At 44.9% G+C, this 15308-nt stretch overlaps 1 protein-coding gene across 1 annotated transcript in view; it reads left to right on the forward strand.

Moving 5' to 3' along the window:
• Positions 1-697: 697 nt before the first annotated feature.
• Positions 698-15308, forward strand: part of LOC122933047 (plakophilin-1-like) — a 64721-nt gene continuing 50110 nt past the window's right edge. Inside the window, exons 1-3 of the mRNA XM_044287784.1 lie at positions 698-833; positions 920-1078; positions 9162-9338. Of these exons, the coding sequence (XP_044143719.1) occupies positions 753-833; positions 920-1078; positions 9162-9338 (417 nt within the window). The 5' untranslated portion in view covers positions 698-752. The remainder of the gene's footprint in view (positions 834-919; positions 1079-9161; positions 9339-15308) is intronic.

Below are 15308 nucleotides of genomic sequence, written 5' to 3' on the forward strand. Positions count from 1 at the left end.
TGCGTACACCAACTACTTTCCTAGCCCTGACCATAAATAGGTAAGGCTGTTACCAGCCTGTATTTGTGGGAGGGGTGTCTGGCTACTTATTCCTCACGCTAGCCTCACGGTCAGCCAGGCACCCGATCCTCACGCCCCTCTCTCCCTTCTTTCCAGCTTCCCTTGGGTATGCCCCCTTTTTCTTCGTGTACCCACGCCCGTGGCTCCCGGCACAATTCAGCCACTATGTTCAGGGCAGGATTCTCTGCGTACACCGACTACTTTCCTAGCCCTGACCATAAATATAAAATGTCTTATTCAATTAAAAGTGATTAAACATGCCCCCCCCCACTCCTAATATTACCGTACATCTTAACACCTTCTGTAGAACTGCTTCATTCATAAAGTAGGCGGAGCAGGCACGTGACATCAAGGAGTTACGCTGCCGCCCTCCCTGCTTGCCTGCCTGCATTCTACAGAAGGTGTTAGGATGTACAGTAATATTAAACGTGGGGGGGGGCATGTTTAATCACTTTTGATTGAATAAGACATTTTATATTTGAATAGTGCAGCACTGGAGCGGCGGGGCTATAGTACAGTGACTGCACCGCCCCGCCCAACAGGAATTTAACAGACTGCCACTATGGGTCTGGAGGAAACTTTGTACACATACCTTTTTCTATACAAATTTTTATAGATTTTCCCATACTCTAGACTAATGTTTCATTATTTCCATCAGGAACCTTAGCTCTGCAGATGTTGGACGTCAAGCCATGCGCAATACTCAAGGGCTAGTGGACTCACTTATGCATTATATCCAGCAGTGTGTGGCTGCTAATTGTCCTGATGACAAGGTAATTATCACCTCTAGTATCACTATGCCATTCATACATAATTTTCTGTAGATCATTTATAATTCTGTTTACTTGCTTCATTTTAGTCTGTCGAGAACTGTGCTTGCATTTTGCACAATCTTTCTTACCATTTGGACTCAGAAGTGCCCAATAAATATTCACAACTTAATGAACAAATGTTGCGTAACCAGGAAACAGACAAGACATCCACGGGCTGCTTCAGCAACAAAAGTGAAAAGATACAGGTATACCGCCGCTTTAACCACTTAAATACATGGCTATTTTGGGTCTCACATTCCAAGTCACATTCATTTTATAGATCACTAGCAGAAGGACCCGACTTCGCACGGGTTTATTTCACCTATTTAATTTATTGGCTGGGTTGTTATGGAAACCTGGTGTAAAACTGTGTATGTGGAGACTAAGGGCCTGCAAGCTTCTTTTGGCTGATAAGGGACATGTGACCAGGCTTCTATTGGCTAATTTTTTTTTGGGAATCTCATTCAGGGATGTCCTTTTAAACAGCTCACTCTCAGACAGCAGCACTGTGCTGTCTGAGCGTGAGCTGCAAGGAGAAAGGCACCCTCCCTCACACCCCTGAAGCTGACAGAAGTTGATTTTTACCTTCATTTTTTTCAATCCATGCGGAGTGGGAGGGGGCATGGCCTAACTGAATTGGGGGGAGTGGCTTAGGCTACTTTCACACTTGCGTTTCACGGATCCGTTTGAACGAATCCTTATGTGTTGCGGATCCGTTTGTCACGTTGGTTTCCGTTTTGTCATCCGTTTTGGAATGAGAAGCAGCTCTAGGTTCCATCTTCATGTGTTCAGATCCATAGGGTTGTAATGCTCCTATATTCCTCTAGGGCTATCTTGTTGAAATTGAAAGTTGGTCCGGCTTTGATAATGGACCACACCTTTCGGACTCTTGTACACAACTACATGCACTTAAAGATGTATAGTGTTCGTTAGCGGGCCATATGTCCCTGATCGTCATTGATCGTGCGTACGGGAGTACAGAGCATCATGATGCTGACCATGTTGTGCCGCAAACTGGGCTATTGTCCCGCACTCAGATGATCTATTAGTGCAAGACAATATCCCCGCGGGCAGCTCAACTTGCACAGAATCCATGTACACTATGATGCTGTGTACTCTAGTGTGCACGATCAATGCCACTACGGGACATATGGCCTGCTCACGGACCATGTGTCTCTTGGGGCATACAGTTGTGTGCAAAAGGCCTTAAAGGGGTTTTCTTATCTCATACAATGGGGGCATACCACTAAGATATGCCTACATTGTCTTATAGGTGCGGGTCCCACAGCTGGTACCCTCACATATATTGAGAACGAAGCCAAGAAAGTAGATGAGGTCGCATTGCACTTGCCGCCCTCCATTCATTTCTATGGGAGAGGCGAGGATTAGCGCTTGGTGGTGGACGTACCATGGGAAATTTCTTGTCCTCCAGAAACAGTGCTCCCCGCTCCGTTCTCGATATAGGTGCGAGTCCTACCAATGTTACCCACACCTATCAGACAATGGAGGCATATTCAAGTGAAATCCCCCATTGTCTATGTGAATACCCCTTTAAAAATTGTATGTCCCTTACGTGTCCCTTGTGGTAATCACACTAGTTATATTAGAGAATCATCGGGAAATCATTAAACGTTAAAATCACAATTTATTAATGAATTCCTGATGAAGCTGATGGACCGTGACTCCCACAAGGGCTCATATGAAAGGGCACAAGATTGAACAATGAACAAGCATTTGCTTGTTTATGTGCCAATCATAGGGTCTACGATCAATAAAGAGCCAAAAGATAGCTCATTATTGATGGTCATGTTTTAATGGATCTTACGACATTGGCACTAATGCTGTTTTGATATAAAAACTACCAAGGGTGTTATAATAAACGCATAGTAGTGAGACTAGGGTAGTTTTAATTTCAACACAGCTGTAGTGCCAAGGTTCCCTGTACAGGACAATAAAAACACAGACACAGTGCAGTAAACTATAAAACATTTTCATGATTTCCCATGACCCGTTCTCTAGCATGATCTTAAACTCATGCAACTGCTCGGGCATCATTGAGTCCATCAAACTGATTATACTTAGCCCATAATGGTAGTTTGGGCTGCATTGAAACGCCGACTCCGCCCCCTCCTGGCGGCGAATCAAGTCAGCACCAAACTCCATCTGATGTTGGGCAAAACCTTCAAGAGCGTCGGAAACGACCTCTGCAAGGTTCGCATAATCAGCTCGATTTGGCCTACCGGATCTCTGCCCGCTCACCAGGGCTCTCAAATTTTGGCGAAAACCTAAGAGCCTCTATTGAGCGGAGGGACCCGGATTATCCTGAGCCGATACATGAGGGACAGGAGGGCTGGTGCTGGCGATCTCTTCCGGTTCCGCCTCAGGAGGTTGGTCAGGCTCCCGAGTGCTGCTGGCACTTCTGTAGGAAAAAAATAAGGAAAGTTAGGAATTGTTCTTTAATTAAAACATCCATGTTCTATGCTGTCTCTACCGTATACCATAGAGGGCTGGCCAAAACAGGGGAGCCAAACACTCCGCTGACTCAGACAGCACCTTACACTCAGACGGACTGTAGGGGGCTGGGCAAAACAGGGGAGCCAAACACTCCACTGTCTCAGACATCCCCTTACACTCAGACGGAGAGAAAAGTTGTCCCTCTGACTGTAGGGGGCTGGCCAAAACAGGGAAGCCAAACGCTCTACTGTATCAGACAGCCCCTTACACTCAGACGGAGAGAACAGTTGTCCCTCTGACTGTAGGGAGCTGCCCAAAACAGCAGAGCCAAACGCTCCACTGTCTCAGACATCCCCTTACACTCAGACGGAGAGAAAAGTTGTCCCTCTGACTGTAGGGGGCTGGCCAAAACAGCTGAGCCAAACGCTACCCTGTCTCAGACAGCCCCTTTACAATTTTTTTTTTTTTTACAGTTGTTAAATTTTTTTTTACCTTCTTGGTGCCATCGCCTTTCGTATGGGCTGCCGTATGGATGTAGATGGTCCCTGAGGTTCCTCCGGAGCCACTCGGGGCCTGAACCTCCTTGTTATAATCCCTCCTGAAGCGGTCCCGGATAGATCGCCAGCGCATTGTAACCAGTTTGACTATAGAAAAAAACAATAAAAACTAAAATCTGCATGATCAAAGGAAAAGAACAATATTTATAAAAATACATAGTTTTACTTACCATATTTCTCCTGAGCTGCCGCATTTAGATCCCCCCAGTTCTCGAAAAGTTTGCAACAGATGTCCCTCCAGAGCCGCTGGGTATGACGATGATCAGCGTGGTGGCGGTCGGAGTGGTCCCATAATGCTGGACGCGCCTCCACCAGTTGGATGAGGAGCAGGTTATCGATGGTCAGGACCCCGAACTCATCTTCACTGGTGGAGCCTACGGAACCCTGAAAAAAGGAAATACAAAATTTTATGCAAATCCTAATGCAAAATGCTAATTAAAACTACTTAATTCAAGACTTACACGTCTACGACCGCCACGCTCATTCCCGCGGACTCTGGAGGCGACTGGGGGATCCTCGCTGGCGGCTCTAGGTGCAGATTGCTAAAACAACATTTTTTTTTATAAGAATGGATTTAAAAAAATAAAATAAAATTAAGATGATTAAAATGCAGATAACGTTAAAGGAACTTGTAGAGCACTATTTCCTCATATACAAACAATGTTTTTTTTTAATACTTACTTTTTACAATATAGATCTGTGCTTGCCCACCGCAGAACTTTCTTAAAATTTGATTTATTTTTTATTTTTTTGGAAACAACCCTAATAATAAAATGATTTAAAAAATTAATCCGACAGGAGACATAATCCCCCCAAGTGCCTTAAACACCCCCCAGAGACAGCAGCCCCGCATAGTGCCAGCAGCCCCCCACAGTGACATCAGCCCCCCAGTTCCAAAAAAACTTCCCACAGTGCTCTCAGCCCGCCCAATGCCAGCAGCCCCCACAGTTCCAGCTACACACACACCCCCGCAGTGCCAGAAGCACCGCACAGTTCCAGCCACAAACACCCCCGCAGTGCCAGCAGCAACCACAGTTCCAGCTACACCCCCCCCCCTCCCCGCAGTGCCAGAAGCCCCGCACAGTTCCAGCCACAAACACCCCCGCAGTGCCAGCAGCAACCACAGTTCCAGCTACACCCCCCCGCAGTGCCAGCAGCCCCCACAGTTCCAGCTACACCCCCCCTGCAGTGCCAGCAGACCCCACAGTTCCAGCCACAAAAACCCCTGCAGTGCCAGAAGCACCGCACAGTTTCAGCCACAAACACCCCCGCAATGCCAGCAGCAACCACAGTTTCAGCCACAAACACCCCCGCAGTGCCAGCAGACCCTACAGTTCCAGCCACACAAACCCCTGCAGTGCCAGCAGCAACCACAGTTTCAGCCACAAACACCCCCACAGTGCCAGCAGACCCCACAGTTCCAGCCACACAAACCCCTGCAGTGCCAGAAGCACCGCACAGTTCCAGCCACAAACACCCCTGCAGTGCCAGCAGACCCCCCATCCCCCCCGCAGTGCCAGCAGCCCCCACCACCAGTGCCAGCAGCCCCCACTGTTCCAGACACACCCCCCCCCCCCTTCCCAAGTGCCAGCAGCCCCCCATCCTAGTAATAGAGATATAGATAGATAGATAGTAAAAAAAGAAAGACGGACAAAACTTCATATACTTACCAGTCTCATCAAGTCGATAATCCAAAATGGCCGACGATGAGGGGGAGGGACAGGAAGTTACTGGGCATGCGCAGAGACGTGAACGGTTTCTAATGGATGCGTGTCAAAGCGGAGCCAGGACAGATGGATCCGTCCCCATTGACTTACATTATAAGTCTGGACGGATCCGTTTGGCTCCGCGCGGCCAGGCGGACACCAAAACGCTGCAAGCTGCGTTCGGGTGTCCGCCTGCTGAGCGGAACGGAGGCAAAACGGTGCCATACTGATGCATTCTGAGCGGATCCTTATCCACTCAGAATGCATTGGGGCTGTACGGATCCATTCGGGGCTCCTTGTGAGAGTCTTTAAACGGAACTCACAAGCGGATCCCTGGACGCATGTGTGAAAGTAGCCTTAGCGGGTCCTGGGGGTGGGGTTTTTAAGTCTGTCTTTTGAGGGTGGTCTGAATGGCCACCCTAGCTGCCCCCTGAATGGTCACCTCCACAGAACTCCGCTCCCTTAACAGTGTCATCCACAGTGCGCTGCCCCTTTAAAGCTGACCTGCAGCAGTGAAGAAAAATGGCTGGGACCTGCAAGCTTCTATTGGCTGATAAGGGACAAGTGACTGTGTATGGCGGTTGAGATATGAAGAGAAAGACCTGCAGGCTTCTATTAGCTAATGTAGGTCATGTTATGTGCAATATTTGCATTTTTTGGGAATATCTCAGGAACGGTACGTGCTAGAGAGCTGTGACCCCCCCCCCCCCTTCCACAAGATTTATTTCCAGGTAGCAAGGGATGTGTCTACCAAGTTTCGTTGAAATCGATGGTTGCGTTTTTGAGTGATCGCGGAACATGTATACATACATGCGTCCTTCATATATATATATATATATATATATATATATATATATATATGAGATATAGAGATAAAAAGCATATGTGCCACTTACATGCAATTAAAATATCCAGTGAAGAGTTGACATTTCTTTACCCCGTATAGTGTCATCTGGTGTTCAAAGTGTAGCAGTGAGATTGTCCGTCTACTAGCTGAGTCAGTCATAATCAGTCAGGTCTTTGTGTAGTGATCCTCTGTTTATAGTGAAATGATTCTCTCTAGAAAGCTGCTTCTATTAGCTGCTCTGCAGTGAACAGAGGATCACTATGCAGAGACTTGGCTGTGTGGAGGGTAACGGAGCAGGTGTGACCAGCAGAAGAATTCAGTAGATGGACATGCACATTACTATACATTCTGAATACAAGGTGCCACCTTGCTGTGAAAAGAAATGTCATAGCTATCAATTGGGTCATTTTTGCAACAGCATGTAAATGGAAAATGAATTACCATTGTACGACAACCCCGTTTTTCTACCACCAGGGAATCTTAAAAAAAACCCAAAAACATTGCATTTAATCATCTGCTGCAGCTGATTTTATGCCATAGACCCACAGGACCACTACAGCCAGTGACAAGCCTCAGTAGTCTTGTGCTGCATATACAGGCAGCACTGTTGAGGTCAGTGATTGACTGTGATAGTCATGTATATGGCTCATAATCAGCTAAAGCCAAGTAAACAAAGACTGGCAGGGACCACAGATGTTGGGATGCTAGAGGGGAGAGAAATTAAATTATTTATTTTAAATCATTCCCTGCTGTCAGGGTTGTATTTGCCACTAGGCATGGGAGAAGTGCCTAGGTTGTTGCCTTGCGGTGGTGTGTGGATTTTTTTTTATTTCACTCTTTTCAAACAGTGCCCCCCTTAAACTACTGCTGGACATTGGACACTGGGGGTTAAGAGGATGCTTGGTGGTCTATACACTACTAGGGAGCATTGAGCAGGCAGCTGCATTTCCTGAGCACGTCTGGCTACACTCAGTCACATTGAGTCACACAGCCATCTCTGAGGAAGGAGGGATGGAGGAAGCTATCAGTAAGTCATATCAATTAGCCATCAATCTTTTACACTGTTAGGTTGGGGTCAAAGCAATTTATTAGCTCTGTAATTCTAGGAATATTCCCTCATTCTCTACAGACAAACAACTAGTGTAGTGCCTTCCTCACCCGCATCACCCTCACCCTATAATGGTGCAGACCATGGATGTCAAACTCATGGCCCTCCAGATGTTGCAAAACTACAACTCCCATCATTCCCTGATAGCTGTAGTATGCCCAGGCATGATGGGAGTTGTAGTTTTGCAACAGCTGGAGGGCCACGAGTTTGACATCCCTGGTGCAGACTATCATCTCACATATCATTTTATTTCTCCACATATTCCATACAGAACTACTATCACTGTGTGCAGTATATTAAGTTCCAGAAAAAAACTATAAAACAACAACTGGAGATATCTGCAGTCTAACGTATATAATGCCTCTACTAAAGTATCAGTAACTGTAGTGCATGACAGTATTTTCCAGCTGGCTGAATAATTGGTTGCAAGAGCCAACATTATGTATCTAAACATATGGATAATACTGTATATTTAGTAATTTGGTGATTTCACCCATAATTGTGTGGTAAATAGTGGTGTTCCATGCTACAAATATTGACTGTTCCATCCTACCCATATAAGGTAGTACAGGGGATATGGTAGTCTGTGTATAGATAACGCTAGATAAGCTTGCATCCCATTGTTAGCTACACATTTTCCTTGTATTGGCACAGTGTTGCTGTATATTGGGGACAGTATCAGGACAGTCCTAATTACCTTGAAGGGGTCATGACTCTTCCATTCTATAATTGTAAGCTTTATTTTGATGGTTTTAGTCAATGATTGTATGGTGGTTTTTAATTATGGTGGTGTTATCAATACACTGTATGGTGATAATACTTAGCTATTGCATTTATTATCATTGGGGGTAAGGCTAATCTGTGTATACAGATTTCAGAATCTAGTATGGCATAGGGTGCAGAATCTAGTATGGCATAGGGTTCAGTAGAACACGAGGACATACGGTAGCTAAATGGGATTTACAATTATCATTTATGCGCAGATAATTATTTTTATGGTGTTAATTTTGAGAATTAATGCAAAGTGATATATATATATTTTTTTGATAAACGCTTCCATTAACATTAGCCATATATCAGTATGATTGCTCAGAAATTAGGAAATCATGATAACTAGCCTTTAATGGCGGCTTATGGCCTGGTTCACATCTGCGTTGTGAGTGGAGTCACTGTATCCAGCGTACATGCAGACTTTCAGCCACACAAAAAACGCTATATGCAATTTTTTTTCGTCCGACTGAAAGTCGGCATACTGTATATGCGGGAAAGCGGCCAGATCCAATTGCAGTGAGTGGGGTTCTGGCGGTGCAAGGTGGTAACCGCTGGTAACCCATCCTATTTAACTTTTTAGCTGGGGAAGTATAAACTGTAAAAGCAACATAAACAGCATGTGTAAATAGTCTTACCTTGGGAGGGGGACACTTGTTTTATGTTTGGCTGAGGCAAAATCTGCAACTCCCAGCATGGTTTCTCAGTGGCAGGCTCTCAGGGCTTTCTGGAAGATTTAATTTTATTGTAATGTCACAGTTTTGCAACTTTTCCAATGCACTGATGCACTGTAGTGGAGATTAATATTAATGCGTCAAATATTTTCACTGTTTTATTCTTTTCTTATAGAATAATAATTTTGAGTTACCACTTCCAGAAGAGGATGCAAACCCAAAAGGATCTGCACTGCTGTCTCACTCAAATGCCATTAGGACATACCTGTCTCTGCTATCACAGAGCCGGAAAGACTCCACATTGGAAGCTTGTGCTGGAGCACTACAGAATCTTACTGCTAGCAAAGGACCGGTGAGTATCCAAAACCTTGAAACAATATAAACATTTTTTTCATAACTTTTTAAAAATATATATAAATTGGTAACTTTTTTTGTTGCCTCAATAATACTTTTCATAACCTCTAGATGACAGAATAGATGCTTCACTCTAACATTTTATGTGTTTCTTTTGTTGCAGTATACTTTGTTAGCATATTAGAAACTCACATCTTGGACAACTTTTGATTCCACTTAGGCCTCTTTCACACAAGCATGACTGATTAGGTCCGGATGCGTCCAGTGAAACTCACACCATTTTGCAAGCAGGTTCAGTCAGTTTTGTCTGCAATTGCATTCAGTTGTTCAGTTTTTTTCCAGGCAGGTGCAATGCGTTTTGATGCGTTTTTCACACACGTGATAAAAAACGGAAGGTTTACAAAGAAAATCTCCTATCAACCTTCAGTGAAAAACGCATTGCTTCCAGATGCAATGCGTTTTTCAATGGAGCCCGATTCACTTCTATGGGGCCAGGGCTGCGTGAAAAGCTCAGAATATAGAACATGCTGTGTTTTTCACACAACGCAGAACTGATGCATGAAAAAAAACGCTCATGTACACAGACACATTGAAATGAATGGGTCAGGATTCAGTGCGGGTGCTATGTGTTCACATCATGCATTTCACCTGCTCGGAAAACTCGCTCGTGTGAAAGGGGCATTAGTGTTCCCTCCAGTAGCTAGTGCGTTGGGGAAGTTTGGGACCTGAATGTGGTTTATTTTATATTAGGCAATCCAAATGTTCTTATATAGTACCAAATAATTATTTAGAATGAGTTGTTAGTAAATTTCTTAGATTTCGTTTTGGGTCCAATTTGGGCGTGGTTTGGCAGCCGAGCGTGATGGCTGCTTAAACTTGCTGCTCCTGCACAAAGCGACTAAACTAGCAAGGTATACCCTCTAAAGTGCCTGGTGCCATACACCGCACAGTGTCTAGTGATCCTGGCAAGATGCCTAGGAGCAAGAGAGCACCCGCCAAGCAAGGCAAGTTGGATTTCTACTTTGAAAAGGACGCGGACGCCTCTCAGCAGAGCCCAGCAGCATCACCATCTTCACCTCGTGAGGCCGAGAAGGATTCTGCATCCTCTCCTAAAGGTCAGCGGGGATCATCACATCCGGAGACTTATTCCAGCATACACCTACCTGAGCACCAGACTCCACCGTCGGACGGCTCCGTTAACTCATCGCCCTTATCCGGGAGCACACAAGCACGGATGCCATGCTGTTCAGGCGCGGGAAACCTGGTGCAGCTGAGACCCCTGCTCCAACCGGCTGCAGAAATGGAGGTGAGCGCTGAGGGCCCAGAAGCCCATTCCGTTACAGACATTCTACATAGGCTGCCCACCTCTGATCAGCCTGCGTCGGGCAACCTCCTAAAGAAGATGTTGATTGCTTTTAGTGCAGCCCTTCACTCCGACTTCTCATCCCTGATTACCCCGCTGAAATGGTCTGTCGCGGGCTTGGAGTCGAGGGTTTCGCATGTAGAGGTCAAGATGGGCGAGTTTGCGACCTCGCACAACCAGCTGATAGACAACCAGGAGGCCATGCAGGCGGACATCGACCGCATCCAAGCCAAGTTAAATGACCTAGAGGATCGCTCTAGGCGTAACAACATTACATTTCGGGGCATACCAGAGGATATTAGTCCCACGGAGCTGATGGACTATCTTGGATCCCTAATGAAAAAGCTACTGCCCTCATTTGCAGATCAGGACCTGATGATAGACAGAGCTCACCGGCTCCCTAGACCACGGCACCTGCCGGAGAATACCCCCAGGGACACTCTAGCCCGCATACATTTTTTCTGCACAAAGGAGGCTGTGCTAATGGCGGCCCGCCAGCTGTCTGAGATGCCCACGCCTTTCCAGCCAGTGAAGTTGTATGCTGATTTGTCAGCAGCCACATTAAGGCAAAGGCGTCTACTGGCTCCCATTACCACCGTTTTCAGGGAGCACAGTATCCAGTGGCGTAGCGTGGGTTGCCAGCACCCGGGGCGAGTCATGTATTGCGCCCCCCCTCCCAACCTGTGGACATGCCCCTTTTACAGCTAATGTAGCAGTCCTATGTAACACCACAGATAACGTGGTGACAACGCTCTAAGTACAGATGATGTAGTAGAGTGGTATAAGGCCCCAGAATTCAGAACACGCACAGTGTGACCTGAAGTCTGGGGCCAGGATGCAGCAGGGTGCGCCAAATTCTCAATCCACCCCCCCCCCCCCCAACCCTACCGTATAACAAATATGTGTTTGGACATTGCATACATCACTACAAAATATACAGTATAATACAGCACCACATAACTCATCCATCCAGTGACGTCTCCTGTGATGTAGACTTTCCTCAGCGTCTTCATTCAGAGATTAGACCGCCATGACACCTTCTTTTCAGCCACGTCACATCTCTGCAGAGTTTTATTAATATTAGTTATTATTATTATATATAATGCCCCACTCTGTATAATGACCCCTCTGTAATATTAGGATATATAATGGGCCATTATATATCCTAATAATACAAAGGGGGCCATTATATATAGTAATTATCCAGAGGGTCCATTATATATCCTAATATTACAGAGGGGTCACTATATATAATAATTATACAGAGGGGCATTATATATATATATAATATTATTACAGAGGGGGCCATTATATATCCTAATATTACAGAGGGGTCACTATATATAATATACAGAGAGGCCATTATATATTATAGTTATACAGAGGGGGCCATAATAAATAATAATTATACAAAGCAGCCATTATATATTATACAGAGGGGCCATTATAATAATACAGAGGGGCCATTATATATTATACAGAGGGGCCATTATAATAATACAGAGGGGGCCATTATATATCCTAATATTACAGAGGGGTCACTATATATAATATACAGAGAGGCCATTATATATTATAGTTATACAGAGGGGGCCATAATAAATAATAATTATACAAAGGAGCCATTATATATTATACAGAGGGGCCATTATATATTATAATAATACAGAGGGGCCATTATATATTATAATAATACAGAGGGGCCATTATATATTATACAGAGGGGCCATTATATATTATAATAATACAGAGGGGCCATTATATATTATACAGAGGGGCCATTATATATCCTCATATTACAGAGGGGTCACTATATATAATATACAGAGGGGCCATTATATATTATAGTTATACAGAGGGGCCATAATAAATAATAATTATAAGGGGCCATTATATATTATAGTTATGCAGATAGGCTATTAATAATGGGCCCTCTGTATAATTATTATATATTATGGCCCCCTTGTATAATTCTAATATATAATGGCCCCTCTGTATAATATATAATGGCCCCTCTGTATAACTATAATATATAATGGCCCCTTGTATAATTATAATATATAATGGCCTTCTGTATAATGTATCATGGCCCCTCTGTATAATATAAAACGGTACCCATTATTTAAATATACTGGCCACCTCCATAGTGCCCCCAGTATGGCCCCCAGTACTTACATAAAAAAAAAAAAAAAGTACTCACCTCTCTTCATCACCTCTTGCAGTCTTTGCTTGGGCGTCCCGGCACAGGCGGTCAGGAACACATCACCGTGCTCTCCTGCGCCGCGTCATCACGTCATCTCGCGAGACCCGGCGCAGGAGGTCACGGTCATATAATCACGATCTCCTGGACTCCTGCGCCGCTCTACTGCGTATTAAAGCTTCATGCCAGGCGGAACGGAGGGGATGGGAGCCATAGGCTTCCATCACCCTCATTTTACTGCCTTCTGCCTGGCGCCCCCTACAATTTGGCGCCCGGGGCAACGGCCCCCCTGGCCCCCCCCACGCTACGCCCCTGACAGTATCGCATATAAATGGGGGATCCCTGTGTAGCTCCTGCTCACCACAATGGCAAACAACACAGCATCACATCAGTGGAGGAGGGTCGACGCCTGTTGAGCCCTTGGAACTTTCCTTTACCCTCGGATGATGACCTCCCATCATCGCATCCACGCCACTTAAATGCAGAATGGCGCACCATTGGTGCTAAGAGGGGCACCAAGCATTAATATCATTTTATTCATTTGTGCACAGGAGTGCACTCTAGTGCTTGGCATCAAACAGGACTAGTTCCCCTTTAGTCCTAAAACCGGATTTACACCTCTGTGGGTGAATACTCACTCCGGTTTGAATGATGTCTGTTTCCCTTTTTCTTACTTTATCGTTATGTATTTGTTTTTTACTGTTTGTCATTTGCCTATACAGTCATAGTCACATACCAGATAATGTTGTTAGATGGAATGGAGGTGGCTCTGGGAGGGGGCCTCCCATGGTTTTCAAACTGATCACAGCGTGTGTCCTTAGCCTTTTAAGTATTTTCCATGGTTCTTAAATTGGTCTCTCTGAATGCTAAAGGGCTAAATAGCCCCCAAAAAAGGTCCTTTATGTGGTCAGAAGCACTTGGCTTCAATGCGGATATTTTACATGTACAGGAGTCCCATATAATAAGCAAAGATGCACATAGGATCAAACATCATCTATTCCCTTATGTCGTACAGTCTCATTACCGCAAACAGCAAAGGGGAGTCATTCTGGCCATTAGGAACTCTGTTGCCTGTTCAATTGGCAGTACGTTCATAGACCAAAATGGTAGATTCATCATCTTAACGTGCACTTTGAACAATATAGTGTATACCATAGTGGCCGTTTATGCCCCAAATAGGCATCAGATACACTTCCTAAATAAAGTGTTAGCAAAAATGGAGAAACTACGACAAGGTCATTTAGTGATCTGTGGAGACTTTAATCTAGTACCTGACGCTGAGATAGATTCCTCGGCCACAAACAGAAGTTCCTACCCCACTCTGGGCCCCCTTTTGAGATGTTAGGAGCTGTACGACATTTGGAGAGTTCAACATGCATCTGAAAAGGATTACTCCTTTTTCTCTCCTGTGCACAATTCCTACTCCTGCATAGACCTTTTCTTGATCAGCAGATCACTCCTACAGCTGGCCACTCAGTCCACGGTGGAAGTGATAAAATGGTCGGATCATGCTGCTATCTCCTTATCCATTCAGGAAACATATAATGTGCGTGACACTCTCTGGAGATGTAGCCCTTACATCATCTCCAACCCAGAATATAGAGCAGAAGTCAATAGAGCACTAACTATCTACTTTGAGCTAAACGTGGGCTCAGTCTCTAATCCGTGTAGAACAGAAATTAAATGCCATACTCTCCCAACTTACATCCCTAGAATCCCTAAACAAATCCTCTTTATCTGCAGAGAGGGTGGCCCAAATACATACCCTGAGAACGCAACTTAGGGAAAGTCTTTTTACGTATGAAAAAAACCTGAGGGCCTCTAAAGCCCGCTACTACTCACAGGATAACAAAACAGGGAAACTATTGGCCCGCCGCTTAAAAATAAGAGCCGCCAAAGCCAGAATCCCTCATCTTGTTCACCCTACAAAAGGGCATAAGATCTATGACCCAAGAGCTATAGCAGATCAATTTGTGGAATATTATTCGGCCTTATATAATCTGAAAGACTCCCCTGAGATAGAACCCATATCGCCCCTTGAGATTAGCTCTTATCTAGAGAAACTAAACCTCCCAGCCCTAAACGACCATCAAAGGAATAAACTGTCTAACCCTATTAGTATTTCTGAGATAACTAAAGCCATATCCTCACTTCATTCTCATAAATCTCCTGGCCCGGATGGTCTAACCAATATTTACTATAAGACCTTTCAAGACCAGCTTATTCCCCATCTCTTGCCAGTCTTTAATAAAGCATTCATTGAGGGTTCACTTCCAACCGAGATGCTGTCTGCTACCATAATAGCTCTGCCAAAACCCGGTAAAACGCCAGACAGACCCCAAAATTTTAGACCTCTCTCTCTGTTAAACACGGACCTGAAGACTTATGCTAAGATCTTAGCCACT

Source organism: Bufo gargarizans, chromosome 3 (assembly GCF_014858855.1).
Source record: "Bufo gargarizans isolate SCDJY-AF-19 chromosome 3, ASM1485885v1, whole genome shotgun sequence".
NCBI classification, from domain to species: Eukaryota; Metazoa; Chordata; class Amphibia; order Anura; family Bufonidae; genus Bufo; species Bufo gargarizans.